This window comes from Puntigrus tetrazona, chromosome 20, assembly GCF_018831695.1.
Source record: "Puntigrus tetrazona isolate hp1 chromosome 20, ASM1883169v1, whole genome shotgun sequence".
NCBI classification, from domain to species: Eukaryota; Metazoa; Chordata; class Actinopteri; order Cypriniformes; family Cyprinidae; genus Puntigrus; species Puntigrus tetrazona.
In genome coordinates this window covers 26,158,964-26,185,160 of record NC_056718.1, presented here as the reverse complement: position 1 = coordinate 26,185,160, position 26,197 = coordinate 26,158,964, and the positions used below count along the sequence as shown (strand labels likewise).

Genomic DNA, 26,197 nt, shown 5'->3' with positions numbered 1-26,197 from the left:
TCATGATTATTATTATTATTATTATTATTATTATTATTATTATTATTATTATTATTATTGTATTTTGAAGTATTTGTTTAATGCTAAAAATATTCAAATTATTAGTATTAAATATTATTATTATTATTATTATTATTATTATTATTAGTAATGTTCTGAAGTAGTTTGTTTTACTATAAAACATTTTAATCTTATAACCAAACTTTGTTTTTAATTATTATTATTATTATTATTATTATTATTATTAATAATTATAAGTCTTTTAAATGAAAATTTGGTTTCAAATTATTAGTAATAAATATTATTATTATTATTAATTATTATTATTATTATAATAATAATAATAATAATAATAATAATAATGTTCTGAAGTAGTTTGTTTTACTATAAAACTTGTTTAAAAATACAAACTCATAACCAGACTTTGTTCTAAAAATTATTATTATTATTATTATTATTATTATTATTATTAATTATTATTATTATTATTATTATATTTTGAAGTAATTGTTTAATTATACAACTCTTTTTAGATCAAAAATTTGTCTCAATTTATTAATTTAATTATTTATTGTTATTAGTAATAGTAGTATTTAAAATATTTTGAAGTAGTTGTTTAATTATAAAAGTTTTTTAAAATTACGCTTATATTCAAGCTTTTTCAAATTATTATTATATTAAATTGTATTATTATTTGTTGTTGTTTTGAAGTACTTGTTTAATAACAAAACTATTTCAAATGATTAACACTTGTAATTATTATTTTATTATTTCCATTATATTTCGACGTATATATTTCTATTTGTTAATCATAAAACTCTTTATAAATGAAACACAGTCAGGAAATGGTGAAATAAAATGATTTTAATTCGTGAAGCGCAGACAGGCGCCGTGGGCTCCTAAAGCTGATCCTGAGCACTGTGAGATGAAGAACTGATCTCAGATCAGCCCTGACCATCTCCGCACAGAAAAACACCACAGTGTGATTATATAAGCATGTAAAAAAAATTGTTCGATGTGTTGGTTAAACTGAATACCGTTCCCGAAATAATTCAGTCAGGCAAGCTCGGGGCAGCCATTCCGAAGGACCCCGCCCTTCCCTCAGAGGCTATGAGTGACAGCGCAGTGTTTACACGTCTATAATTCTGTTTTCTGATATTTGTATTCGTTTCAAGCGATAAACATGCCCTTGTTCGAAGGCTTGGGCAGCGGAGGAGAGAAGACAGCAGTAGTCATTGATCTAGGAGCGGCCTACACGAAGTAAGTGAGCGATAAAGCGGGGCCGAAACGGAAAAACGTTACGATGTTTTAGTCAAATGATAAGAGCTGATATATGCCTCCTGATACTTCAGTTCTTCATTACATTAATGGCACTAACTAAAATATCTCATAAACGTTGTTAAAGGGTCGCGATGGCGTGTAAATACCATGTTTTCAGCACATTTACTTTGATTAATAGCATTAATAGCAATAGGTATTCGGAGACTTTTTTTTTTTGTAAATACCAGCAAAAGTGGTCAGATTAATCTATGTTGAAATCTAAAACAAATATTAATATAAAATAAAAAGATATTAAAATATTTTGTACGTATGTGGATTAAGCATAAAATATATTTAAAAATTGCCCTAAAAAGGATTTGTTTCACTAATAAATAAAAGTATTATTGTTGTATGACAGTGTGAAGTGTGTGAGTGTTCTGGGATGTCAATGTCATTATTATTTGTTAAAAATCCTGTAAACCACATTGTGGTTTTTCTGTGGTGTTCATGTTGATGACGGATGACGGTCTGCTTTGTTGTGTTTGTAATGTATAGATGTGGTTTTGCTGGCGAGACGGGGCCGAGGTTCATCATTCCCAGCGAAATTAAACCCGCCGGATCTCAGGAGGTCGGTCTGAGCTCATTTCTGAATGGACATGTTCTTATTAAACGGACGTTTACTGCATCTTTATCTTAATATTGGATATGTGTGACGCTTGAGTCGGTGTTTTTAATTTGAGGTTTATACGTCATAAATAATCCTTCCATTTATTTAAAAACCCGACGTCTGCCGCTAAACTTGTCCTGATGGAGTTCTTAGCAATGCATGTGACTAAGCCCGACTGCTTTAAATGGTCTCTCCTTCTTCCAGGCTGTGAGAGTCGTTCAGTACAACATCAACACCGAGGAGCTCTACAACATCCTGAAGGAGTTCGTTCATCAGCTGTACTTCCGGTAGCGTGTTCTGTTTTTTCGGAGCGGCTGGCGTTTGCTCGCCGCAGCTGAACTCATGATCCCGTTCTTCCTCCAGGCATCTGCTGGTGAATCCCCGAGACCGGCGCGTGGTGGTCATTGAATCCATCCTGTGTCCTTCACACTTCAGAGAGACACTCTCCAGAGTCTTCTTCAAGCACTTTGAGGTGAAGTCGTGCCTGAAATAAAGCCTCTATTGCGTCAGATCCCCCAAAAACAACAAGAATTAGATCTACTAATAATAAAGGGTGTACTCTCAACCCCATTCCTAGCTAGTTGCCTAAACTCTTTTGTGTAAATAGTGTGAAGCGGTATAATAAGTATTCTTTGCGTCTTTCTGTTGCAGGTCCCGTCGGTCCTGTTCGCTCCGAGTCATCTGATGTCCGTCATGACTCTGGGCATCCAGTCTGCTCTCGTCATGGACTGTGGATATACAGAGACGCTGGTGTTACCAGAATCCTTTCACAGCAACGTCAGCTATACGGCCTTGAAGGAAAACTTAAAACTCGAATATGTGTTCGTGAGTCTCAGTGGAAGTGAATGGGTGCCGTCGGAATGAGAGTCTGATAAAAACATCAGAATAATCCACAGCGCTCCGGTCCTTCAGTGAAGACTAATCCAGCTTTAAGATACAGTTCAATAAAATCTAAAAAGGTTTTCGTTAATATTTCCACCAAGTTATGAAAGCCAAGGTCTTTGTTACGTGGAGGTTTGACGTGAACTTCACATCAATTTTTCACACATCACGGAAACAATGTATGATGTTTTTGTGCAAACATTTCAAGAAGATTAAAGACCAGATAGCTCCAAATGAACATTTGATTAATGTAACTGGAAGAACGTTGAAAGAACCTTGTCACAACGTTCTGAGAACATTCTCCGTTATCTGATCAATAACCTCCAGTGAAGAAGTGTTCTGGTCTGAATCCGGAGCGAAATCTGCACAGATCTAAACTAATATGTGTCTGGATATTGAAGAGAAGACTTATTATAGATTGTAGATATTAAAATCATCTTAAAGCTGGATTAGTTTGATCTTCTGCAGATGTTCACTGATGGACCGGTGATGTTTTTATCAGACACTCATTCCGACGGCACCCATTCACTTCCATTGCCGAGACCCTGATGCAGTGATACTGCTCCTTTAGCTCTTATTCCTGGTCTGAACGGTCAGTTAGTGATGGTTGTTTACACGCAGTGTGGTCAGATGACTTTAACAGCGCACTAGATCTACGAGGGCATCCCGATCCTGTCTGCGTGGGAAGCTCTGCCGATGGGAGGAAAAGCCATTCATGAGTAAGTCCGCGTGAAGCGTCAGCTAGAAGCGGACGGTGTGTGGATCAGCGCTTGTGTTCTCAGCGGTGTTGTTTCTCCGTAGGGAGCTGCACAGTCTTCTGAGCGAGCAGTGCACACTAGACACCGACTCTGGCACCGGCCTCAGTCTGCCCACCGTCATCAGTAAGACACGCATTCAGAGTATTATATTAGCTCTGGCTCTTATGGTCTGGTACAGTGAGGGTATGCTAAAAGAATGAAGTCTCCTCAGAAGATGTGAGATGTTTCAGATCAGATTCTTCTAGAAAACGATTGACGGAGAATCGATGAAGATATGACCTTTACTCGATCAGAATCAGTCCAGATGACACACTCGGGTCACATGAGGAGATTGATAGCAAAGTTTGATCGTTTTGAGGTCTTAGAAATGTTGATGTGAATATGATACGGTAGGTTAATGTTGATCAGTGTTTGGTTGTCGGTCTTCGTCACAGGCTCTGTTCCAGAGGACGTTGTGGAGGATATCAAAGGTATGTGAGAAAGAGACGCTTGTGTTCAGATCTCACGCTGTGTTTACTCTTTACTCAGTAACATGAAAAATGGGGTGTGTGTGTGTCTGTGTGTGTGTCTGTGTGTGTCTGTATGTATGTGTGTGTCTCTGTGTGTGTGTCTGTCTGTCTGTGTGTGTGTCTCTGTGTGTGTGTCTCTCTCTGTGTCTCTGTGTGTGTCTCTCTCTGTGTGTCTCTGTGTGTGTCTCTCTGTGTGTGTGTGTGTGTGTCTCTCTGTGTGTGTGTGTGTGTGTGTGTATCTCTGTGTGTGTGTCTCTCTCTGTGTGTGTGTGTGTGTCTCTCTCTGTGTGTGTGTGTGTGTGTCTCTGTGTGTGTGTGTGTCTCTCTGTGTATCTGTGTGTGTGTGTCTCTCTCTGTGTGTGTGTGTGTCTCTGTGTGTGTGTGTGTGTGTCTCTCTGTCTGTGTGTCTCTGTGTGTGTGTGTGTGTGTGTGTGTGTCTGTGTCTTTGTCTCTGTGTGTGTGTGTGTGTGTGTGTGTGTGTGTGTGTGTGTGTGTGTGTGTCTCTGTGTGTCTCTGTGTCTTTGTCTGTGTGTCTGTGTGTGTCTCTGTGTGTGTGTGTCTCTGTGTGTGTGTCTCTGTGTGTGTGTCTCTGTGTGTGTGTGTCTCTGTGTGTGTGTGTGTGTGTCTGTGTGTGTGTGTGTGTGTCTGTGTGTGTGTGTCTCTGTGTGTCTCTGTGTCTTTGTCTGTGTGTCTGTGTGTGTCTGTGTGTGTGTGTGTCTCTGTGTGTGTGTCTCTGTGTGTGTGTGTGTCTCTGTGTGTGTGTCTCTGTGTGTGTGTCTCTGTGTGTGTGTCTCTGTGTGTGTGTCTCTGTGTGTGTGTGTCTCTGTGTGTGTGTCTCTGTGTGTGTCTGTGTGTGTCTCTGTGTCTCTGTGTGTGTGTGTGTGTGTGTGTGTCTCTCTCTGTGTGTGTGTGTGTGTTTGTCTGTGTGTGTGTGTGTGTGTGTGTGTGTGTAGTGCGAACGTGTTTTGTCAGTGACCTGCAGAGGGGCCTGAAGATCCAGGAGGCCAAATTTAACATGGACGGATCTGCTGAGGTCAGACGAGACGATTTGAAGCTGTCAGAGGACTCGTGTCTAATATCTATTAATATTAGGAAACGGATCAGTGTATTATTCTGATTTCTGAAGATCACGTGACGCTGAAGTAATGATGCTGAAAATACACAGAAATAAATGACTCTTTGACACACGTTCACAGAGAAAAGTACCATTATAAATTGCAGTATTGCAGTATAATTTTTTTCCTTAGTTGCATTACTGCTGTTGATGTCGATGCAGCCAAAACGCCGTTCACGAAATAAAAGAACTATTATTCAACACGACACTTTAATGAAGCATAATGATGCACTTCTCAATTAAAACTCAACTGAATCTAGATCCACGCAGTAATTAAATGATATAAACCATTGTTTTGTGTGCGTTTATGTAAATATATCAATTTACCAATAACATACTGAATATTAAACGAACTGAGAATGTGTGTGGAGTGACTAAATATTGACGTTCACTCTGATTGGTCCATCAGAGACCGGCTCCTCCCCCGGATGTGGAATATCCACTGGATGGCCGGAAGATTCTCCATATCAAGGGATCGATCAGGTACAGGCTTTCAAACCAGACGTGATGATCCTCAAACTCCAATACTGAATAAAATATCTTCTTGCTGAAACGAGCTCCGCTGTTTTCCAGAGACTCGGTGGCCGAGATGTTGTTTGAGCAGGATAATGAAGAGAAGTCCATCGCCACGCTGCTGCTGGACACTCTGGTGAAGGTAAGAATGTGAGCAGAAGAAGAGTGACCTGAACTTCACTACAAAACAACAGACGGCAGAGCGGCCTGAAGGTCATGAAGGTCACTGACGTAGGAACCCTGGAGCACCAAACTAGCCTGGAGTTGCTAGCACTGGCCAAAAATACACTGCATGGGTCCAAACGAATAATTTTATGCCAAGAACCTTTAGGATGTTAAGTAAAGATTATGTTTGTATCGTAATTATGTCAAAACGCCTGATCGCTAAGAACTTCATTTGAACAGATTTAAAGGTGTTTTTTTTTTTTTGCTCCCTCAGAATCCAGATAAGGTCTGATCCGAACAAACCGGACATCAGTTTCTTCAGCTTTCAGATGATGGGAAAATCTCAGCTTTGCAAAATTGACGCTTATGACTGGTTTTCATTTAGCCCTAAAAAAAAAAAAAAAAAAATCTATTGTCACGTTTATTTTATAATCAAGTAAAAACCAAGCTGAGTGTTTAAATTGCAGATGAAGCTGTTTTCATATCGGGAAATTCATAATATAAATATGCTGCTTCTCTTTGTTGTTGGTGAAATATAAACTTGTTTTCGTCACATATTAATATATTAAATAATAAAAAGAAAGGGTACAGTAACACACTTGTGACCCTGGAGCGCAAAACCAGTAAAGATGGTCCTTTTTTTTTTTTTGTGAAATTGAGATTTATGCACCATCTGAAAGCTGAATAAATCATCTCTCCACTGACGTCTGGCGTTATGATCTGAGATACATCTATTTAAAATAATGAGAAAATCACCTTTAAAGTTGTTCAAATGAAGTTCTTAGCAATGAATATTACTAATCAAAAAATATAGTTTTGAGTATTTAAAAAATATCTTGATGGATTATGATCTTTTCTTAATATCCTAGTAACTTTTGGCATAAAATCTTGACTCATACAGTGTATTGTTGTCTATTTCCGCAAATAAAGCTGTGCACAGAGACACATTAATAATAATTTAGTGCATATATTTATCATAATGCTCCTCTGTAGAGTTTTTTTATGTATGCAGTTTATGTTAATTGAGTGATTAATGTGACGCCGTATTACTTGATTAATATGTTATCATTTAGAAGACACTTCTATCCTAAGCAACCTATATTATACCTTTTTAATCAATGCATCTATGCAACTAATTAATTGATTTGTTCATATAACCAAAGCTGTATTTATTCACGATCTAGTCGTTAACTTACACAGTCACAAAACAACACGTGGTTTTCCCAGCGTTCAGCTTGTTCATTACGCGCTCGTTCTTTACCAGTGTCCCATCGACACCCGCAAGGTTCTGTCGGAGAACGTGGTGGTAATCGGCGGTACGGCCATGCTGCCCGGCTTCCTGCACCGCCTGCTGTCCGAGATCCGCTCGCTGGTGGAGAAACCCAAGTACTGCGACGCTCTGGCCACCAAGAGCTTCCGGATCCACAGCCCTCCCGCCAAACCCAACTGCACCGCCTGGTTAGGAGGTGAGCGGAGAGCCTCGTTCAAGTAACAGACATTCGCTGAAAATGTGTTCACCCTCGTTTCTTCTAATGGAATTGAACGGGTGTCGTCGGAATGACATCAGAATAATCCACAGTTATCAGTTAACATCTGGAGAAGACAAAAGATCAGACTAATCCAGCGTTACTGTCATGTTTATATCAGCTGTTTGGATTCTCATTCTGACGGCACCCATTCACTTCCATCGCTGAGACACTGCTGCAGAGAGAACACAGTTGTCAAGGTTGCTCTGCTTCTTTCCATCTAGGTGCTATATTTGGAGCGTTGCAGGACATCTTGGGGAGTCGCTCGGTTTCCAGAGACTACTACAACCAGACGGGCCGTATCCCAGACTGGTGTTGTCTCAGCACCCCACTACCAGATTCGGTCTACGAGGCAGGAAAGACGCCTCCGCCTCTCATGAAGAGGGCCTTCTCCACAGAGAAATGAACTGAGATATATATATATATATATATATATATATATATATATAGAGATGTAACCTCGTCGACGTCTGCTTATTCAGATACGCTCTTGTATGTTTACAGCACAGACATGTCTCGAGTCCTGGTCTACGATGATTTAAAGTCTGTCATATTAATCAGCTATACTTAATTTGAACAGTAGGTGAAACCAAAACCACTATCACCATCGGCTCGTCTGCAATGAGAGAAAAATCTTTTCAAATGCACATTTTATCCAGCCTAAATCAGTCAGTACCTATGTAGATTAGATAGACCTTACTCTTTTTTTGTGCTATTTGCACCATCAAAGACATGGAAGACAACTTGACTGTAGCCAAGAAATAACGTCATCTCAATTGCATTTAACAGTGAGTTTGAAGCGCTGAACATGTTGAGAAGTTTGCTGTATTTATTGGGTTTGTGATAAAATAAACATTCCAAAAGTATTGCGTGTTATGCTTAGTCTTATTAAATTAAATTGCTCTTTGTTTCAGTCATATTTTACTAGAGGATGTTTTAGGTCTGGTTTTCATTCAGAACCTTTATTTTACCAGGAAACGAAGCACACTGAGATTAAAAATCTCTGGCCAAGATTGGGTCATGTGGGTTTAACAGATAACGTTCCTTATTTATGCAAACAATATCAATACACAACTAGTGAAAACATCTACAGTGTTTCAAAACGTCAGGCAGTAACTGGGCCAGGATTAGTCTGAATGTTTCCAGAGATCAAAAGCACCTTTTAAAATAATATCAAGGCCATTAAAGTCTACAACAGTGAAACTAACACTTAAAACCCCACCAGAGGTAAACAAGAAGCACTTTCCTTCCCATAGAAGGCTACACACCACTTCTCCAAGCAGCTGCACCAAACATGATAGCTTACATGATCCATCCAGGTAAAGTGATCCAATTTTAAAGTATTAAACGCTGTCTGGGTTTCCCTTTAATCCTGTATTCTACATTGGTTTCAGTAAACTTCACAGAAATATTTTTATGGAAGCTAATTTTCACAACAGAATAAAAATGTCAATTCTGAGAACAAACGTAAGAATTGTGAGATATGAACCCAACTGTGAGAAGGAAAGTAAAACTTAACTGCAAGTATTAATTAGACAAAATTCACAACCTATTTTTGTAGCAAAAAATATGGCTTCAGATCATTTACTTGTTACAATAGTATTATCACTATGTCTGTAATAGGACAAGCACACTCCCAGTAATTAACTTCAGCTTGAACCTATTTTGTTACCACATTGTTGCTAGCTGTACAACAATGACTGTAAGATGGTTATTGGTTCAGATTTTAGCACTTTGTGCTTTCTGTCATGCTGTACCACCGTGGAGTATTCTTTCCCAGAATTGTCAAACACTGATGATCCAAAATACTGACCAGTGGACTCAGCAGCCAGCTAAACAATCAACTAACTAGCGGCTTCAGCAGCTGGACAGCAATGCTTCTATGGAAGGGCAGGTAAGCGTTCCCAGGCTTATTCTGTTGCCTGTAACTTGACTCGGCGTTAACCTGCTCTTGTACCTTGTTCTAGTGACTGTCCAGTGTATTCGAGATGGTCAGTTTGTGGTAGTGGTCGCTAGAGATGTTACTGTGCCTCAACTGAGTCTGGATTCGGTTCGTCTACTGGGTGGAAGTGACCCACCTTGTGCTCCTGTGGATTCCACACCTTCCTTTGCTATATACCAGTTCCCTGTGACCGCATGTGGCACGAGTATGATGGTGAGCAGCTGCTTCTGGCTCTATTCTGCACCGCGTACGATTTGACTAGACGTTAACGGTGTTGCTGTTTACAGGAGGACAGTGGATATGTGGTGTATGAGAACAGAATGACCTCCTCATACGAAGTTGGCGTTGGACCACTTGGATCCATCACGAGGGACAGTCACTTTGAGTAAGTGGTCTATGACTGGCTAAGAATGATCTATGACCAGTGCTACAAGCTGATTGTCTGTCTCTGTCCAGGCTTCTCTTCCAGTGCAGATACTCTGCAACATCTGTGGAAGCTCTGGTTGTGGAGGTCAACTCTGTTCCTCCACCTCCACCAGTAGCTGCTCCTGGACCTCTCAGGGTGGAGCTCAGACTGGCCAATGGCCAGTGTGTCACCAAGGGCTGTGCTGAAGGTAAGTACTGTATCCCATGTGTCTCCAGGTTGCAGCACTTTCTGGTTAAAGCCTAGTCTTGTTCCTCAGGGGATGAGGCCTACACGTCCTACTACAGTGACGCTGATTATCCCGTCACACAAAAGTCCCATGGAGCCCGTGTATGTTGAGGTGCACATTATGGAGAGGACAGACCCCAACATTGTCCTGATGCTGGGACATTGCTGGGCGACCTCCACCTCCAGTCCACTCAGTCTGCCCCAGTGGGACCTTCTGATTGATGGGTGAGCGTACAGCCGACTATATCCAGTTGGTGTGCAGGGAGACCCTTTCTGACCTCCTTTCCCTTTCAGATGCCCTTACCAGGATGACCGTTATCTGACCACATTGGTTCCAGTAACTGGATCATCTGGTGTGCAGTTCCCGACCCACTACAAGCGCTTTGTTGTGAAGATGTTTACGTTTGTAGATCCAACCTCACTGGCTCCTCTGCAGGAAACGGTATGCCCCACTTTACCAGGTTTTCACTGAGCCTCTTGACCTAATCTCTACTCCTACTTTTGCTTCTCAGATCTTCATCCACTGCAGTACAGAGGTGTGCCATCCGTCTTCTGGCTCTTGTGAGCAAAGCTGCACCAGGAAACGTGAGTTCTTGTATTCTCTTGACTAGAAGATGACCCGTTTATTTGAATTAATAAAAACAATTTTCTCTCTCTCTCCCTCCCCCAGGAAGAGCTACTCCTATCCAGGCCATCTTTGGTGAACCAACTGTGGTTTCTAGTGGACAAGTTACTCTAGTCATGTAAATCTAGTTTTTTAATAAACCTTTTGTGGATCAAAATCTGTTTTCTTGTCTTTTATACAAAGACAGTGCAGTTGTGCTAGAGTTGGCCATGAAAAACTTGCGTCTCCAGTCCCAGGACAGGATGTCAGAGTTGATATTCAAACACCAACACGCATCCCATCAAGCTATAGTTTAAACTCACTAGGTATTCTGGCTTTGCAGAATTTTTATACAAGCCTGACCTGGATTACAACATGAGGTTCTGAACTGGGTGTTAATGGTTGACTTGTTTAGGTAACAGGATGTTTGCCTAAAAGTCATGGGAGGCTGACCTGAAATTATGTCATGGAAAATTTTCCTACAAAATATATTTAAGGTACTTTGTACATGTTGGTGGTTACTGTGACTTCTGGCTGTGTATAGTTCAATATACTGTTGACAGCAGGAGAGCTTGCAGAAAACCAGTTATTCAATCACTTTGCAGGCAACCACTAAGAACTGTAGACATGTACAAACCTATCCAAATCATCCTATCGCAACTGTTTTTGGCCAGGGACAAGATGTTGCTCTGGGACCAATGTTTGCTGGGATGCCATTAATGGCCTTATTCCAGTCCTCTTCTATTTTAGTTATGTATCTTGTGTAAGGAGGTGAATCAAAACCTGTAAATGCAATAAGACTGATCTGAGAAGAGATATTCAAAGGAACAAAAGGAGAGTAAACAACACCACCTCCCCCTGTTGTGTTTGACACCCTCTTCACCTCTGCTCTTCCTGCTTCTCCTCCTTCTGCCCAAAGGACTTGGTTTAAAGTTCATTAGGAATAAGGCATTATATGTCATGTGTCTGGTGAACCTATTGTTCTTCACTTTCATGTTTGGTCTTATTTGAAAGGTCTCAGTGCGATTGGTAAATTGGTCTCAATTTCACCGTAGTCACTTATATTATGGAGAAGATTAAGAACTTGGTAGAACTGTGTTCCGCTGAGAAGGAGGTGTGTCCTTCTTTTGGGTCTCTGAACGTGTTCCAGCCAGGTGTGACACTGGAGCACGGGAACCTAAACACCAAAAGGTTTATACAACTACATTTGGCATCTCTTTGTCTGGTCTGAGTATATAAGGAAAGTGACAAAACACAAGGCGCGATTCTGTAGCCAGATCGGCCCGTAGTGGGGTGTATGTCCTCATACACTACACTATGTACTTTTTAAAGACCAGGTATACTGACCTTTTAAGTTTGTGTTATTTTTGTACTGCTGATCAGTTGTGCAAATGTTTATCAATTATACCAATTTGGAAACTGTTCTTACCTGGCAAAATAAATGTTGATCTTGGTTAACTTATAATATTGTCTGAAATAACTTTTCTAGTAGGTTAGTGACTTCTGAGGTTTTCCGCATTGTTGGCGTGCTAGCGTGAGTCAGATCAACGATCGATGGATGGAGCCGTCTTGAGATCTTGACTTCTGGCCTCCAAACTGGCTTAGCATGCTATTACTTGGGGAATGCATAAAAAATTACTCTTTTTGAGTCTATCGAGGACATGGCTGCATTAAGGTAAGCGATCTACGGTGTAGCCTCTGACTAAGACCTGGACTAGCCCAGATGTGTCGTGAGTCTGTTCTGGCCAAACAAGGTCTCTAAGCGACCCAGACTCCTAACGAACGATAAGTCGAAACTAAGAAATATTATAGTTAATTAATGATCCAAATTTAATCACAACTAGAGGGATCAGCAGTTACCTTTTGATAAATATAAATAAAATCACGAAAGATTGGAGTCGGATAAAATTGTGTATAAGGTCAGTACTATAATTGGAAACCCAAAAGATTAATAAATATTAGTGATTTTCGAGGAGACGCAAAGAAAAGACCGAACACGCATTGACCTTCGACCAGGGCCTCTGGATTCCATTCTGCAGGAAAAGGGGGACCCTTACAATTGCTTCTCCCACATGTTTGTTTTAGCAAGGCAGCCTGTGTTGCAACTAGGTAAAGGAAGGTACTTGCCAGGTCACATGTGACTACTTTGCATTGCTTTATTCATTTAAAACCTGGACACCACCACCACAAATGTGGCTTTTTGTTAATGACTGTTAAATCCTTTAGTAGTACAGTAACATCTTACAGTTCCAGTTTAGTTTTTCAAATTCTTACATTATCCTTTAACTTGGACTGCCATCTAGTGGTGAAAAGATTTTGGACCCGGTGTCAAACTTGCTTGCAGTTCCCCTGATCTAAACTAACACACTGTGAATGTAAAGGACTGGATCACGATTTTTTTCATTGAACTTGGATATTTATTAGACCAAAATCGGTACACAGCATCTCGTAGATTGTCTGGAAAAATGTACTGTTACGGCCTTTACAGTCAAAATCATAATTCATGTTGTAAAACTGTATTCTTCCATCTTTGAAACATGGTCAAGTTACGGATAGGTTCAGGTATCGAACAATGGTTCCAAATTTCTAAGAACCGGGTATTTGAGATGTGCATTCCACTTAAAAATCATCAACTGTTCTGTTTCCACTGCAGAAAAAAAATTATAGGCCAGAATTCACTTTTTACATTTGACGAGTATACAAAATACATGAGTATATCATCATAAACACTGCCATTTTTGTGTTTCAGGTGAATGTAAACAGATGAGTAAAAAATCGCACGTGTAGTAGTACTTTTAAATCTGTGAGCATTTGATGTTAGAGACAGCCGCCAAATAAACGCTCTGCCTGTGAATAAGTTAAACAAGGAATGAAAGGGTTTACTTTTATTTGTATAAGCATTTCTTTCCCTAGCCACAGAATCGCGCCTTGTGTTTTGTCCTTTCCTTATATGCTCAGACCAGAGAAAGAGATCCCAAGTTTAGTTTAAAAACCTTTTGGTGTTTAGGTTCCCGTGCTGCAGGGTTCACACTGGCTGGAACACTTTCAGAGACCCAAAAGAAGGACACACCCTTTTCCACAGAACACTGTTCTACCAATATCTTAATCTTTTGCATAATATACGTGATTACTGTGAAATTGAGACCAGTTTACCAATCGCACTGAGACCTTTCAAATGAGACCAAACATGAAAGTGAAGAACAATAGGTTCACAAGACACATGAAATATAATGCCTTAACGCAGTGTATTGTAATGCATGTGTTTCAGAATAGAGCAGCTATAGTTGGGACAGGGTTCAAGTATCATTCAAAGCTTATGTATTATTAAACTGCCTTTCAGAAGATACATACACGTTTTGAAAAAGAAACAGTCCAGAATTGTCAAAATGTCAACAACTGGATTCAGCTATTGAAGGATAAAACCAAGGTTGAATTCAAAATGGCAGAAAAGCATTAATACTACAATGTTATTTTGAATTGGGCTCAAGTTTGGATTTTTATGTATGTAAACAAGGATAATTGAATCAATGAAAATCACACAGCTACTAAATCTCTGACTGGAACGAACAGGTGTGGAGAATCATGAGGATTTAATTAAGAGGCAGGGACTATCCTTAATTACCTTAAAACCTGAAGAGTGCAAAAAGACCAAACGCCAGCATCTTCACAGTGTGCCTGACTGTTCAATCATGGTTGTCAGATGGCTGTTGGTTGAGATTCTAGCACTTTGTACTCTCTGTCATGCTGTTCCTCAGTGGAGTAATCTGCCCCAGAGTCCTCAGAACATTCAGCAGCTGGTTCAACAACAGCCACCCAGCCAGAAGGTTCAGCAGCCACAACAACAGCCACCCAGCCAGTGGGTTAAGCAGCCGGTTCAACAGCAGCCACCCAGCCAGCAGGATAAGCAGCCGGTTCAACAGCAGCCACCCAGCCAGTGGGTTAAGCAGCCGGTTCAACAGCAGCCGGTTCAACAGCAGCCACCCAACCAGTGGGTTAAGCAGCCAGTTCAACAGCAGCCACCCAGCCAGTGGGTTAAGCAGCCGGTTCAACAGCAGCCACCCAGCCAGTGGGTTAAGCAGCCGGTTCAACAACAGCCACCCAGCCAGCAGGCTAAGCAGCCGGTTCAACAGCAGCCACCCAGCCAGCAGGCTAAGCAGCCGGTTAAACAGCAGCCACCCAGCCAGCAGGCTAAGCAGCCGGTTCAACAGCAGCCACCCAGCCAGTGGGTTAAGCAGCCGGTTCAACAGCAGCCAGTTCAACAGCAGCCACCCAGCCAGTGGGTTAAGCAGCCAGTTCAACAGCAGCCACCCAGCCAGTGGGTTAAGCAGCCGGTTCAACAGCAGCCACCCAGCCAGCTGGTTCAACAACCTAACCAGCAGTTTCCCCTTCAGAAGCCAGTGGCACAGACGGAGCCCATTGATAAGTGTACTGTAGCTGATTATGATCAGATCCCATGTGGACAACCTGGGATCAGTGGTGCTGAGTGTAATGCTATCAACTGCTGCTTTGATGGGCAGCAATGCTTCTATGGAAGGGCAGGTAAGCATTCCGGGGGGTAATTCTGTTGCCTGTAATTGACTCGGCGTTAACCTGCTCTTGTACCTTTGTTCAAGTGACTGTCCAGTGTATTCGAGATGGTCAGTTTGTGGTAGTGGTCGCTAGAGATGTTACTGTGCCTCAACTGAGTCTGGATTCGGTTCGTCTACTGGGTGGAAGTGACCCGCCTTGCGCTCCTGTGGATTCCACACCTTCCTTTGCTATATACCAGTTCCCTGTGACCGCATGTGGCACGAGCATGATGGTGAGCAGCTGCTTCTTGGCTGGCTCTATTCTGCACCGCGTACGATTTGACTAGACGTTAACGGTGTTGCTGTTTACAGGAGGACAGTGGATATGTGGTGTATGAGAACAGAATGACCTCCTCATACGAAGTTGGCGTTGGACCACTTGGATCCATCACGAGGGACAGTCACTTTGAGTAAGTGGTCTATGACTGGCTAAGAATGATCTATGACCAGTGCTACAAGCTGATTGTCTGTCTGTCTGTCTCTGTCCAGGCTTCTCTTCCAGTGCAGATACTCTGGAACATCTGTGGAAGCTCTGGTTGTGGAGGTCAACTCTGTTCCTCCACCTCCACCAGTAGCTGCTCCTGGACCTCTCAGGGTGGAGCTCAGACTGGCCAATGGCCAGTGTGTCACCAAGGGCTGTGCTGAAGGTAAGTACTGTGTCCCATGTGTCTCCAGGTTGCAGCGCTTTCTGGTAAAAGCCTAGTTTTGTTCCTCAGGGGATGAGGCCTACACGTCCTACTACAGTGACGCTGATTATCCCGTCACAAAAGTCCTGCGGGAGCCTGTGTATGTTGAAGTGCACATTATGGAGAGGACTGACCCCAACATTGTCCTGATGCTGGGACATTGCTGGGCGACCTCCACCTCCAGTCCACTCAGTCTGCCCCAGTGGGACCTTCTGATTGATGGGTGAGCGTACAGCCGACTATATCCAGTTGGTGTGCAGGGAGACACTTTCTGACCTCCTTTCCCTTTCAGATGCCCTTACCAGGATGACCGTTATCTGACCACATTGGTTCCAGTAACTGGATCATCTGGTGTGCAGTTCCCGACCCACTACAAGCGCTTTGTTGTGAAGATGTTTACGTTTGTAGATCCAACCTCACTGGCTCCTCTGCAGGAAACGGTATGCCCCCCCTTTACCAGGTTTTCACTGAGCTTCTTGACCTAATCTCTACTCCTACTTTTGCTTCTCAGATCTTCATCCACTGCAGTACAGAGGTGTGCCATCCGTCTTCTGGCTCTTGTGAGCAAAGCTGCACCAGGAAACGTGAGTTCTTGTATTCTCTTGACTAGAAGATGACCCGTTTATTTGAATTAATAAAAACAATTTTCTCTCTCTCTCCCTCCCCCAGGAAGAGCTACTCCTATCCAGGCCATCTTTGGTGAACCAACTGTGGTTTCTAGTGGACAAGTTACTCTAGTCATGTAAATCTAGTTTTTTAATAAACCTTTTGTGGATCAAAATCTGTTTTCTTGTCTTTTATACAAAGACAGTGCAGTTGGACTGGAACTGGAAGTTAAGTGCTGGGCGTCCGGTCAGAGGAGAACTGACCCCAACTGAGTTTGGTTTCTCCCAAGGTTTTTTTTTTTTTTTTCTCCATTCTGTATGCATGGGGTTTTGTTTCCTTGCCGCTGTCGCCTCTGGCTTGCTTGGTTGGGGACACTTAATTTCTAGTGACTATCGTTGACTACAGAGACCGTCTCTGCATTTAATAAGAAATTGGTCACTCTCGTCACTATACATCCCTGTCATTATACTGTACAGTGCTTTGATGCAACCTGTGTTGTTAAAAGCGCTATATAAATAAAAATGATTGATTGAGTTGTGCTAGAGTTGGCCATGAAAAACTTGCGTCTCCTGTCCCAGTTGATATTCAAACACCAACACGCATCCCATCAAGCTATAGTTTAAACTCACTAGGTATTCTGGCTTTGCAGAATTTTTATACAAGCCTGACCTGGATTACAACATGAGGTTCTGAACTGGGTGGTGATGGTTGACTTGTTTAGGTAACAGGATGTTTGCCTAAAAGTCATGGGAGGCTGACCTGAAATTATGTCATGGAAAATTTTCCTACAAAATATATTTAAGGTACTTTGTACATTTTGGTGGTTACTGTGACTTCTGGCTGTGTATAGTTCAATATACTGTTGACAGCAGGAGAGCTTGCAGAAAACAGTTATTCAATCACTTTGCAGGCAACCACTAGAACTGTAGACATGTACAAACCTATCCAAACCTAACCTATGAAGTTCACAAGGTGAATGCATACCTTGACTCAAGGGGTCAAACAACCAAAAGGCAAGTCAAGAATCTTGGTGTGATTCTAGAGACCGACCTTAGTTTCAGCTGTCATGTCAAAGCAGTGACTAAATCAGCGTACTACCACCTAAAAAATATTGCAAGAATCAGATGCTTTGTGCCCAGGCAAGACCTGGAGAAACTAGTCCATGCCTTCATCACCAGCAGGGTGGACTATTGTAATGGTCTCCTCACTGGCCTTCCCAAAAAGACCATCAGACAGCTGCAGCTCATCCAGAACACTGCTGCCAGGATCCTGACTCGAACCAGAAAATCAGAGCACATCACACCAGTCCTCAGGTCCTTACACTGGCTTCCAGTGACATTTAGAATTGATTTTAAAGCACTTTTACTCGTTTATAGATCACTCAATGGACTAGGACCTAAATACATTGCAGATATGATCACTATTTATACACCTAACAGACCACTCAGATCACTAGGATCAAGTCAGTTAGAAATACCAAAGGTTCACACCAAACAAGGAGAATCTGCTTTTAGTTATTATGCTGCTCGCATCTGGAACCAGCTTCCTGAGGAGACCAGATGTGCTGAAACATTAGTCACTTTTAAATCCAGACTCAAAACTCATCTGTTTAGTTGTGCATTTACAGAATGAGCACTGTGCTGCGTCCGAACTGTGCTACTTTGCTTCTTTTATTTTTAACTGTTTTAAATCAATCTCTTTTTGCTTTAAATTCAATTTATCTTAAATCAGTGTTTTTATTTTATTTTAATTTCTTTTATTGTTATTTAAATCTTGTAATTATTTTATTTCCTCTTTTGTAAAGCACCTTGAATTACCATTGTGTATGAAATGTGCTATATAAATAAACTTGCCTTGCCTTGCCTTGCCTATCCAAATGCATTTTGGGGAAACACTCAGTTGCGTATTTATCATCCTATCGCAACTGTTTTTGGCCAGGGACAAGATGTTGCTCTGGGACCAATGTTTGCTGGGATGCCATTAATGGCCTTATTCCAGTCCTCTTCTATTTTAGTTATGTATCTATTGTGTAAGGAGGTGAATCAAAACCTGTAAATGCAATAAGACTGATCTGAGAAGAGATATTCAAAAGAACAAAAGGAGAGTAAACAACACCACCTCCCCCTGTTGTGTTTGACACCCTCTTCACCTCTGCTCTTCCTGCTTCTCCTCCTTCTGCCCAAAGGACTTGGTTTAAAGTTCATTAGGAATAAGGCATTATACGTCATGTGTCTTGTGAACCTATTGTTCTTCACTTTCATGTTTGGTCTCATTTGAAAGGTCTCAGTGCGATTGGTAAATTGGTCTCAATTTCACCGTAGTCACTTATATTATGGAGAAGATTAAGAACTTGGTAGAACTGTGTTCCGCTGAGGAGAAGGTGGTGTACAGATGTAACTGTGTTAAAGAAGATGTGTTGCACCGATGTAGAAGCACTCTTCATTAACTGCAAGCCTTTCTACTCGCCGCGGGAGTTTTGCTCGTTTATTCTGGTGTGTGTTTACATCCCTCCGCAAGCGCACGTGAGTCTGGCTTTACAAAAACTTGCCGATCTGATCACAGAGACTGAGCAACAACACCCGGACTCTGTTTTAATCATTCTCGGGGACTTTAATAAAGCCAACCTCTCACGTGAACTGCCAAAATTCAGACAGCACGTTACCTGTCCAACCAGAGACCGTAACATACTGGATCACTGCTACACCGTAATAAAGGATGCTTATCACTCCGTCCAACGAGCTGCCCTGGGACTTTCTGATCACTGTTTGGTCCATCTCATACCGACCTACAGGCAAAAGCTGAAATCAGCTAAACCTGTTCTTAGGACTGTAAAAATATGGACTAACGAAGCAGAGTGGGATTTACAAACCTGCTTTTCTCTCACTGATTGGACTGTCTTTGAAGCTGCTGCCACAGATCTGGACGAGCTCACAGAAACGGTAACATCATATATTAGTTTCTGTGAGGACATATGTATTCCTACCAGGACTTATTTAACTTACAACAATGACAAACCATGGTTCACTGCTAAACTCAGTCAGCTCCGTCAAGCCAAAGAAGATGCTCGCAGGATAGGGGACAGAGCCTTGTATAAGCAGGCCAAGTACACACTAGAAAAGGAGATCAGAGTGGCGAAGAGGAATTATTCTGAAAAGCTTCGCACCCAGTTCTCCTCTAGTGACACAGCTTCTGTGTGGAAAGGTCTGAAAGACATCACCAATTACAAGGCACCATCCCCCAGCACTGTGGCAAATCAACAACTGGTAGATGACCTGAACGAGTTCTACTGCAGGTTTGAAAAGGAACAATTCTCACCTCCTGTAATCCCCCTCTCCCCCAAATCAAATCAAATCAAATTCACCTGCCCAAATTCACCTCACACCTGCCCTTCAACTCAGCGAAGATGACGTGTGCCAGGTCTTCAGGAAGAACAAAAGAAGAAAGGCACCAGGCCCAGACGGTGTTACTCCAGCCTGTCTGAAAACCTGTGCTGACCAACTGGCCCCCATCTTCACTCAGATCTTCAACAGATCATTGGAGCTGTGTGTAGTACCTTCATGCTTCAAACGCTCCACCATCATCCCCATCCCAAAGAAACCCAAAATTAATGGACTTAATGATTTCAGACCCGTGGCTCTAACGTCGGTGGTCATGAAATCATTTGAAAAACTGGTTCTGGGTTATCTGAAGGACTTTACAAGACCCCTACTGGACCCCCTGCAGTTTGCGTACAGAGCAAACAGGTCAGTGGACGATGCAGTCAATATGGGATAGAACTGTACCTATCCACATTAAACAAAAGGGTTAAGAAAATCACTCTGGACCCCTCACATCCAGCACACTCCATCTTCAAACTGTTGCCGTCTGGTCGCCGCTACAGAGCACTGGGTACCAGGACAGCCAGACAAAAGAACAGTTTCTTCCCCCAGGCAGTCCATGTCATGAACACTTAAGGACACTTATTTATTTAACATACACATAACACTGCACAAACACATTCCTGTTACACTTGAATGTTTATAGTATATATTTTTATTTTTTTTCTATTTTTATTTTATTTTTGCTGTGTTGCACATTTTATATTTTGTATATTGTACATAATTCTCTTTATATCTGTCTTGTCTTGTTATCGTGTTGCACTGTAGAGTTTTTGTCACTAAAACAAATTCCTCGTATGTGCAAACATACCTGGCAATAAAGTGATTCTGATTCTGATTCTGATTCTGTCCTTCTTTTGGGCCTCTGAACGTGTTCCAGCCAGGTGTGACACTGGAGCACGGGAACCTAAACACCAAAAGGTTTATACAACTACATTTGGCATCTCTTTGTCTGGTCTGTGACAAAGGAAAGTGACAAAAAACACAACAAGGCACGATTCTGTAGCCAGATCGGCCCGTAGTGGGGTGTATGACCTCATACACTACACCATGTACTTTTTAAAGACCAGGCATACTGACCTTTTAAGTTTGTTTTATTTAGTTTTGTGTTATTTTTGTACTGCTGATCAGTTGTGCAAATGTTTATCAATTATACCAATTTGGAAACTGTTCTTACCTGGCAAAATAAATGTTGATCTTGGTTAACTTATAATATTGTCTGAAATAACTTTTCTAGTAGGTTAGTGACTTCTGAGGTTTTCCGCATTGTTGGCGTGCTAGCGTGAGTCAGATCAACGATGATGGATGGAGCCGTCTTGAGATCTTGACTTCTGGCCTCCAAACTGGCTTAGCATGCTATTACTTGGGGAATGCATAAAAAATTACTCTTTTTGAGTCTATCGAGGACATGGCTGCATTAAGGTAAGCGATCTACGGTGTAGCCTCTGACTAAGACCTGGACTAGCCCAGATGTGTCGTGAGTCTGTTCTGGCCAAACAAGGTCTCTAAGCGACCCAGACTCCTAACGAACGATAAGTCGAAACTAGGAAATATTATAGTTAATTAATAATCCAAATTTAATCACAACTAGAGGATCAGCAGTTACCTTTTGATAAATATAAATAAAATCACGAAAGATTGAGTCGGATAAAATTGTGTATAAGGTCAGTACTATAATTGGAAACCCAAAAGATTAATAAATATTAGTGATTTTCGAGGAGACGCAAAGAAAAGACCGAACACGCATTGACCTTCGACCAGGGCCTCTGGATTCCATTCTGCAGGAAAAGGGGACCCTTACATTTGCTTCTCCCACATGTTTGTTTTAGCAAGGCAGCCTGTGTTGCAACTAGGTAAAGGAAGGTACTTGCCAGGTCACATGTGACTACTTTGCATTGCTTTATTCATTTAAAACCTGGACACCACCACCACAAATGTGGCTTTTGTTAATGACTGTTAAATCCTTTAGTAGTACAGTAACATCTTACAGTTCCAGTTTAGTTTTTCAAATTCTTACATTATCCTTTAACTTGGACTGCCATCTAGTGGTGAAAAGATTTTGGACCCGGTGTCAAACTTGCTTGCAGTTCCCCTGATCTAAACTAACACACTGTGAATGTAAAGGACTGGATCACGATTTTTTTCATTGAACTTGGATATTTATTAGACCAAAATCGGTACACAGCATCTCGTAGATTGTCTGGAAAAATGTACTGTTACGGCCTTTACAGTCAAAATCATAATTCATGTTGTAAAACTGTATTCTTCCATCTTTGAAACATGGTCAAGTTACGGATAGGTTCAGGTATCGAACAATGGTTCCAAATTTCTAAGAACCGGGTATTTGAGATGTGCATTCCACTTAAAAATCATCAACTGTTCTGTTTCCACTGCAGAAAAAAAATTATAGGCCAGAATTCACTTTTTACATTTGACGAGTATACAAAATACATGAGTATATCATCATAAACACTGCCATTTTTGTGTTTCAGGTGAATGTAAACAGATGAGTAAAAAATCGCACGTGTAGTAGTATTTTTAAATCTGTGAGCATTTGATGTTAGAGACAGCCGCCAAATAAACGCTCTGCCTGTGAATAAGTTAAACAAGGAATGAAAGGGTTTACTTTTATTTGTATAAGCATTTCTTTCCCTAGCCACAGAATCGCGCCTTGTGTTTTGTCCTTTCCTTATATGCTCAGACCAGAGAAAGAGATCCCAAGTTTAGTTGTAAAAACCTTTTGGTGTTTAGGTTCCCGTGCTCCAGGGTCACACTGGCTGGAACACTTTCAGAGACCCAAAAGAAGGACACACCCCTTTTCCACAGAACACTGTTCTACCAATATCTTAATCTTTTGCATAATATACGTGATTACTGTGAAATTGAGACCAGTTTACCAATCGCACTGAGACCTTTCAAATGAGACCAAACATGAAAGTGAAGAACAATAGGTTCACAAGACACATGAAATATAATGCCTTAACGCAGTGTATTGTAATGCATGTGTTTCAGAATAGAGCAGCTATAGTCGGGACAGGGTTCAAGCATCATTCAAAGCTTATGTATTATTAAACTGCCTTTCAGAAGATACATACACGTTTTGAAAAGAAACAGTCCAGAATTGTCAAAATGTCAACAACTGGATTCAGCTATTGAAGGATAAAACCAAGGTTGAATTCAAAATGGCAGAAAAGCATTAATACTACAATGTTATTTTGAATTGGGCTCAAGTTTGGATTTTTATGTATGTAAACAAGGATAATTGAATCAATGAAAATCACACAGCTACTAAATCTCTGACTGGAACGAACAGGTGTGGAGAATCATGAGGATTTAATTAAGAGGCAGGGACTATCCTTAATTACCTTAAAACCTGAAGAGTGCAAAAAGACCAAACGCCAGCATCTTCACAGTGTGCCTGACTGTTCAATCATGGTTGTCAGATGGCTGTTGGTTGAGATTCTAGCACTTTGTGCTCTCTGTCATGCTGTTCCTCAGTGGAGTAATCTGCCCCAGAGTCCTCAGAACATTCAGCAGCTGGTTCAACAACAGCCACCCAGCCAGAAGGTTCAGCAGCCACAACAACAGCCACCCAGCCAGTGGGTTAAGCAGCCGGTTCAACAGCAGCCACCCAGCCAGCAGGATAAGCAGCCGGTTCAACAGCAGCCACCCAGCCAGCAGGATAAGCAGCCGGTTCAACAGCAGCCACCCAGCCAGTGGGTTAAGCAGCCGGTTCAACAGCAGCCGGTTCAACAGCAGCCGGTTCAACAGCAGCCGGTTCAACAGCAGCCAGTTCAACAGCAGCCACCCAGCCAGTGGGTTAAGCAGCCAGTTCAACAGCAGCCACCCAGCCAGTGGGTTAAGCAGCCGGTTCAACAGCAGCCACCCAGCCAGTGGGTTAAGCAGCCGGTTCAACAACAGCCACCCAGCCAGCAGGATAAGCAGCCGGTTCAACAGCAGCCACCCAGCCAGTGGGTTAAGCAGCCGGTTCAACAGCAGCCACCCAGCCAGTGGGTTAAGCAGCCGGTTCAACAGCAGCCAGTTCAACAGCAGCCACCCAGCCAGTGGGTTAAGCAGCCGGTTCAACAGCAGCCACCCAGCCAGTGGGTTAAGCAGCCGGTTCAACAGCAGCCACCCAGCCAGTGGGTTAAGCAGCCGGTTCAACAGCAGCCACCCAGCCAGTGGGTTAAGCAGCCGGTTCAACAGCAGCCACCCAGCCAGTGGGTTAAGCAGCCAGTTCAACAGCAGCCACCCAGCCAGTGGGTTAAGCAGCCAGTTCAACAGCAGCCACCCAGCCAGTGGGTTAAGCAGCCAGTTCAACAGCAGCCACCCAGCCAGTGGGTTAAGCAGCCAGTTCAACAGCAGCCACCCAGCCAGTGGGTTAAGCAGCCAGTTCAACAGCAGCCACCCAGCCAGTGGGTTAAGCAGCCAGTTCAACAGCAGCCACCCAGCCAGTGGGTTAAACAGCCAGTTCAACAGCAGCCACCCAGCCAGCTGGTTCAACAACCTAACCAGCAGTTTCCCCTTCAGAAGCCAGTGGCACAGACGGAGCCCATTGATAAGTGTACTGTAGCTGATTATGATCAGATCCCATGTGGACAACCTGGGATCAGTGGTGCTGAGTGTAATGCTATCAACTGCTGCTTTGATGGGCAGCAATGCTTCTATGGAAGGGCAGGTAAGCATTCCGGGGGGTAATTCTGTTGCCTGTAACTTGACTCGGCGTTAACCTGCTCTTGTACCTTGTTCTAGTGACTGTCCAGTGTATTCGAGATGGTCAGTTTGTGGTAGTGGTCGCTAGAGATGTTACTGTGCCTCAACTGAGTCTGGATTCGGTTCGTCTACTGGGTGGAAGTGACCCGCCTTGCGCTCCTGTGGATTCCACACCTTCCTTTGCTATATACCAGTTCCCTGTGACCGCATGTGGCACGAGCATGATGGTGAGCAGCTGCTTCTGGCTCTATTCTGCACCGCGTACGATTTGACTAGACGTTAACGGTGTTGCTGTTTACAGGAGGACAGTGGATATGTGGTGTATGAGAACAGAATGACCTCCTCATACGAAGTTGGCGTTGGACCACTTGGATCCATCACGAGGGACAGTCACTTTGAGTAAGTGGTCTATGACTGGCTAAGAATGATCTATGACCAGTGCTACAAGCTGATTGTCTTTCTGTCTGTCTCTGTCCAGGCTTCTCTTCCAGTGCAGATACTCTGGAACATCTGTGGAAGCTCTGGTTGTGGAGGTCAACTCTGTTCCTCCACCTCCACCAGTAGCTGCTCCTGGACCTCTCAGGGTGGAGCTCAGACTGGCCAATGGCCAGTGTGTCACCAAGGGCTGTGCTGAAGGTAAGTACTGTGTCCCATGTGTCTCCAGGTTGCAGCGCTTTCTGGTAAAAGCCTAGTTTTGTTCCTCAGGGGATGAGGCCTACACGTCCTACTACAGTGACGCTGATTATCCCGTCACAAAAGTCCCCATGGAGCCTGTGTATGTTGAAGTGCACATTATGGAGAGGACTGACCCCAACATTGTCCTGATGCTGGGACATTGCTGGGCGACCTCCACCTCCAGTCCACTCAGTCTGCCCCAGTGGGACCTTCTGATTGATGGGTGAGCGTACAGCCGACTATATCCAGTTGGTGTGCAGGGAGACACTTTCTGACCTCCTTTCCCTTTCAGATGCCCTTACCAGGATGACCGTTATCTGACCACATTGGTTCCAGTAACTGGATCATCTGGTGTGCAGTTCCGACCCACTACAAGCGCTTTGTTGTGAAGATGTTTACGTTTGTAGATCCAACCTCACTGGCTCCTCTGCAGGAAACGGTATGCCCCCCCTTTACCAGGTTTTCACTGAGCTTCTTGACCTAATCTCTACTCCTACTTTTGCTTCTCAGATCTTCATCCACTGCAGTACAGAGGTGTGCCATCCGTCTTCTGGCTCTTGTGAGCAAAGCTGCACCAGGAAACGTGAGTTCTTGTATTCTCTTGACTAGAAGATGACCCGTTTATTTGAATTAATAAAAACAATTTTTCTCTCTCTCCCCCCCCAGGAAGAGCTACTCCTATCCAGGCCATCTTTGGTGAACCAACTGTGGTTTCTAGTGGACAAGTTACTCTAGTCATGTAAATCTAGTTTTTTAATAAACCTTTTGTGGATCAAAATCTGTTTTCTTGTCTTTTATACAAAGACAGTGCAGTTGGACTGGAACTGGAAGTTAAGTGCTGGGCGTCCGGTCAGAGGAGAACTGACCCCAACTGAGTTTGGTTTCTCCCAAGGTTTTTTTTTTTTTTTTTTTTTTCTCCATTCTGTATGCATGGGGTTTTGTTTCCTTGCCGCTGTCGCCTCTGGCTTGCTTGGTTGGGG

At 42.5% G+C, this 26,197-nt stretch overlaps 3 protein-coding genes across 3 annotated transcripts; all 3 read left to right on the top strand.

Annotated features, from left to right (window-relative positions):
* Positions 1-1,070: 1,070 nt before the first annotated feature.
* On the top strand, positions 1,071-8,260 carry actr10 (actin related protein 10). Its single transcript, XM_043220325.1, has 13 exons — positions 1,071-1,260; positions 1,816-1,888; positions 2,132-2,214; positions 2,291-2,399; positions 2,579-2,686; positions 3,461-3,528; positions 3,611-3,690; positions 4,002-4,037; positions 5,030-5,109; positions 5,600-5,673; positions 5,764-5,845; positions 7,133-7,334; positions 7,619-8,260. The coding sequence occupies exons 1-13, from the start codon at positions 1,184-1,186 to the stop codon at positions 7,798-7,800; spliced, it is 1,254 nt and encodes a 417-aa protein (XP_043076260.1). The 5' UTR covers positions 1,071-1,183; the 3' UTR covers positions 7,801-8,260.
* An 830-nt stretch (positions 8,261-9,090) lies between these two features.
* On the top strand, positions 9,091-16,627 carry LOC122325525. Its single transcript, XM_043220561.1, has 18 exons — positions 9,091-9,209; positions 9,284-9,288; positions 9,362-9,549; positions 9,624-9,721; positions 9,793-9,950; positions 10,048-10,213; positions 10,283-10,430; positions 10,501-10,573; positions 10,797-10,857; positions 14,293-14,452; positions 14,612-15,131; positions 15,206-15,393; positions 15,473-15,570; positions 15,650-15,807; positions 15,877-16,069; positions 16,139-16,286; positions 16,358-16,430; positions 16,516-16,627. The coding sequence occupies exons 1-18, from the start codon at positions 9,091-9,093 to the stop codon at positions 16,590-16,592; spliced, it is 2,631 nt and encodes an 876-aa protein (XP_043076496.1). The 3' UTR covers positions 16,593-16,627.
* Positions 16,628-22,109: 5,482 nt separating this feature from the next.
* Positions 22,110-25,995, top strand: LOC122325524 (zona pellucida sperm-binding protein 4-like). Its single transcript, XM_043220560.1, is given in 13 exon segments — positions 22,110-22,169; positions 22,322-22,327; positions 23,328-23,428; positions 23,549-24,065; positions 24,258-24,507; positions 24,582-24,769; positions 24,844-24,941; positions 25,021-25,178; positions 25,248-25,440; positions 25,510-25,574; positions 25,577-25,656; positions 25,728-25,800; positions 25,884-25,995. Coding segments are annotated over 13 exon segments (1,866 nt in total). The 3' UTR covers positions 25,961-25,995.
* Positions 25,996-26,197: the final 202 nt, after the last annotated feature.

Excerpts from the sequence above, each read along its gene's own strand:
- actr10 (XM_043220325.1), top strand. The coding sequence starts at position 1,184 with ATGCCCTTGTTCGAAGGCTTGGGCAGCGGAGGAGAGAAGACAGCAGTA. Across the intron at positions 1,889-2,131 it reads AACCCGCCGGATCTCAGGAG|GCTGTGAGAGTCGTTCAGTA; the intron begins GTCGGTCTGAGC and ends TCCTTCTTCCAG. Across the intron at positions 3,691-4,001 it reads CAGTCTGCCCACCGTCATCA|GCTCTGTTCCAGAGGACGTT; the intron begins GTAAGACACGCA and ends TCTTCGTCACAG.
- LOC122325525 (XM_043220561.1), top strand. The coding sequence starts at position 9,091 with ATGACTGTAAGATGGTTATTGGTTCAGATTTTAGCACTTTGTGCTTTC. Across the intron at positions 9,951-10,047 it reads CACCAAGGGCTGTGCTGAAG|TGACGCTGATTATCCCGTCA; the intron begins GTAAGTACTGTA and ends GTCCTACTACAG. Across the intron at positions 16,070-16,138 it reads TGGGACCTTCTGATTGATGG|ATGCCCTTACCAGGATGACC; the intron begins GTGAGCGTACAG and ends TTTCCCTTTCAG.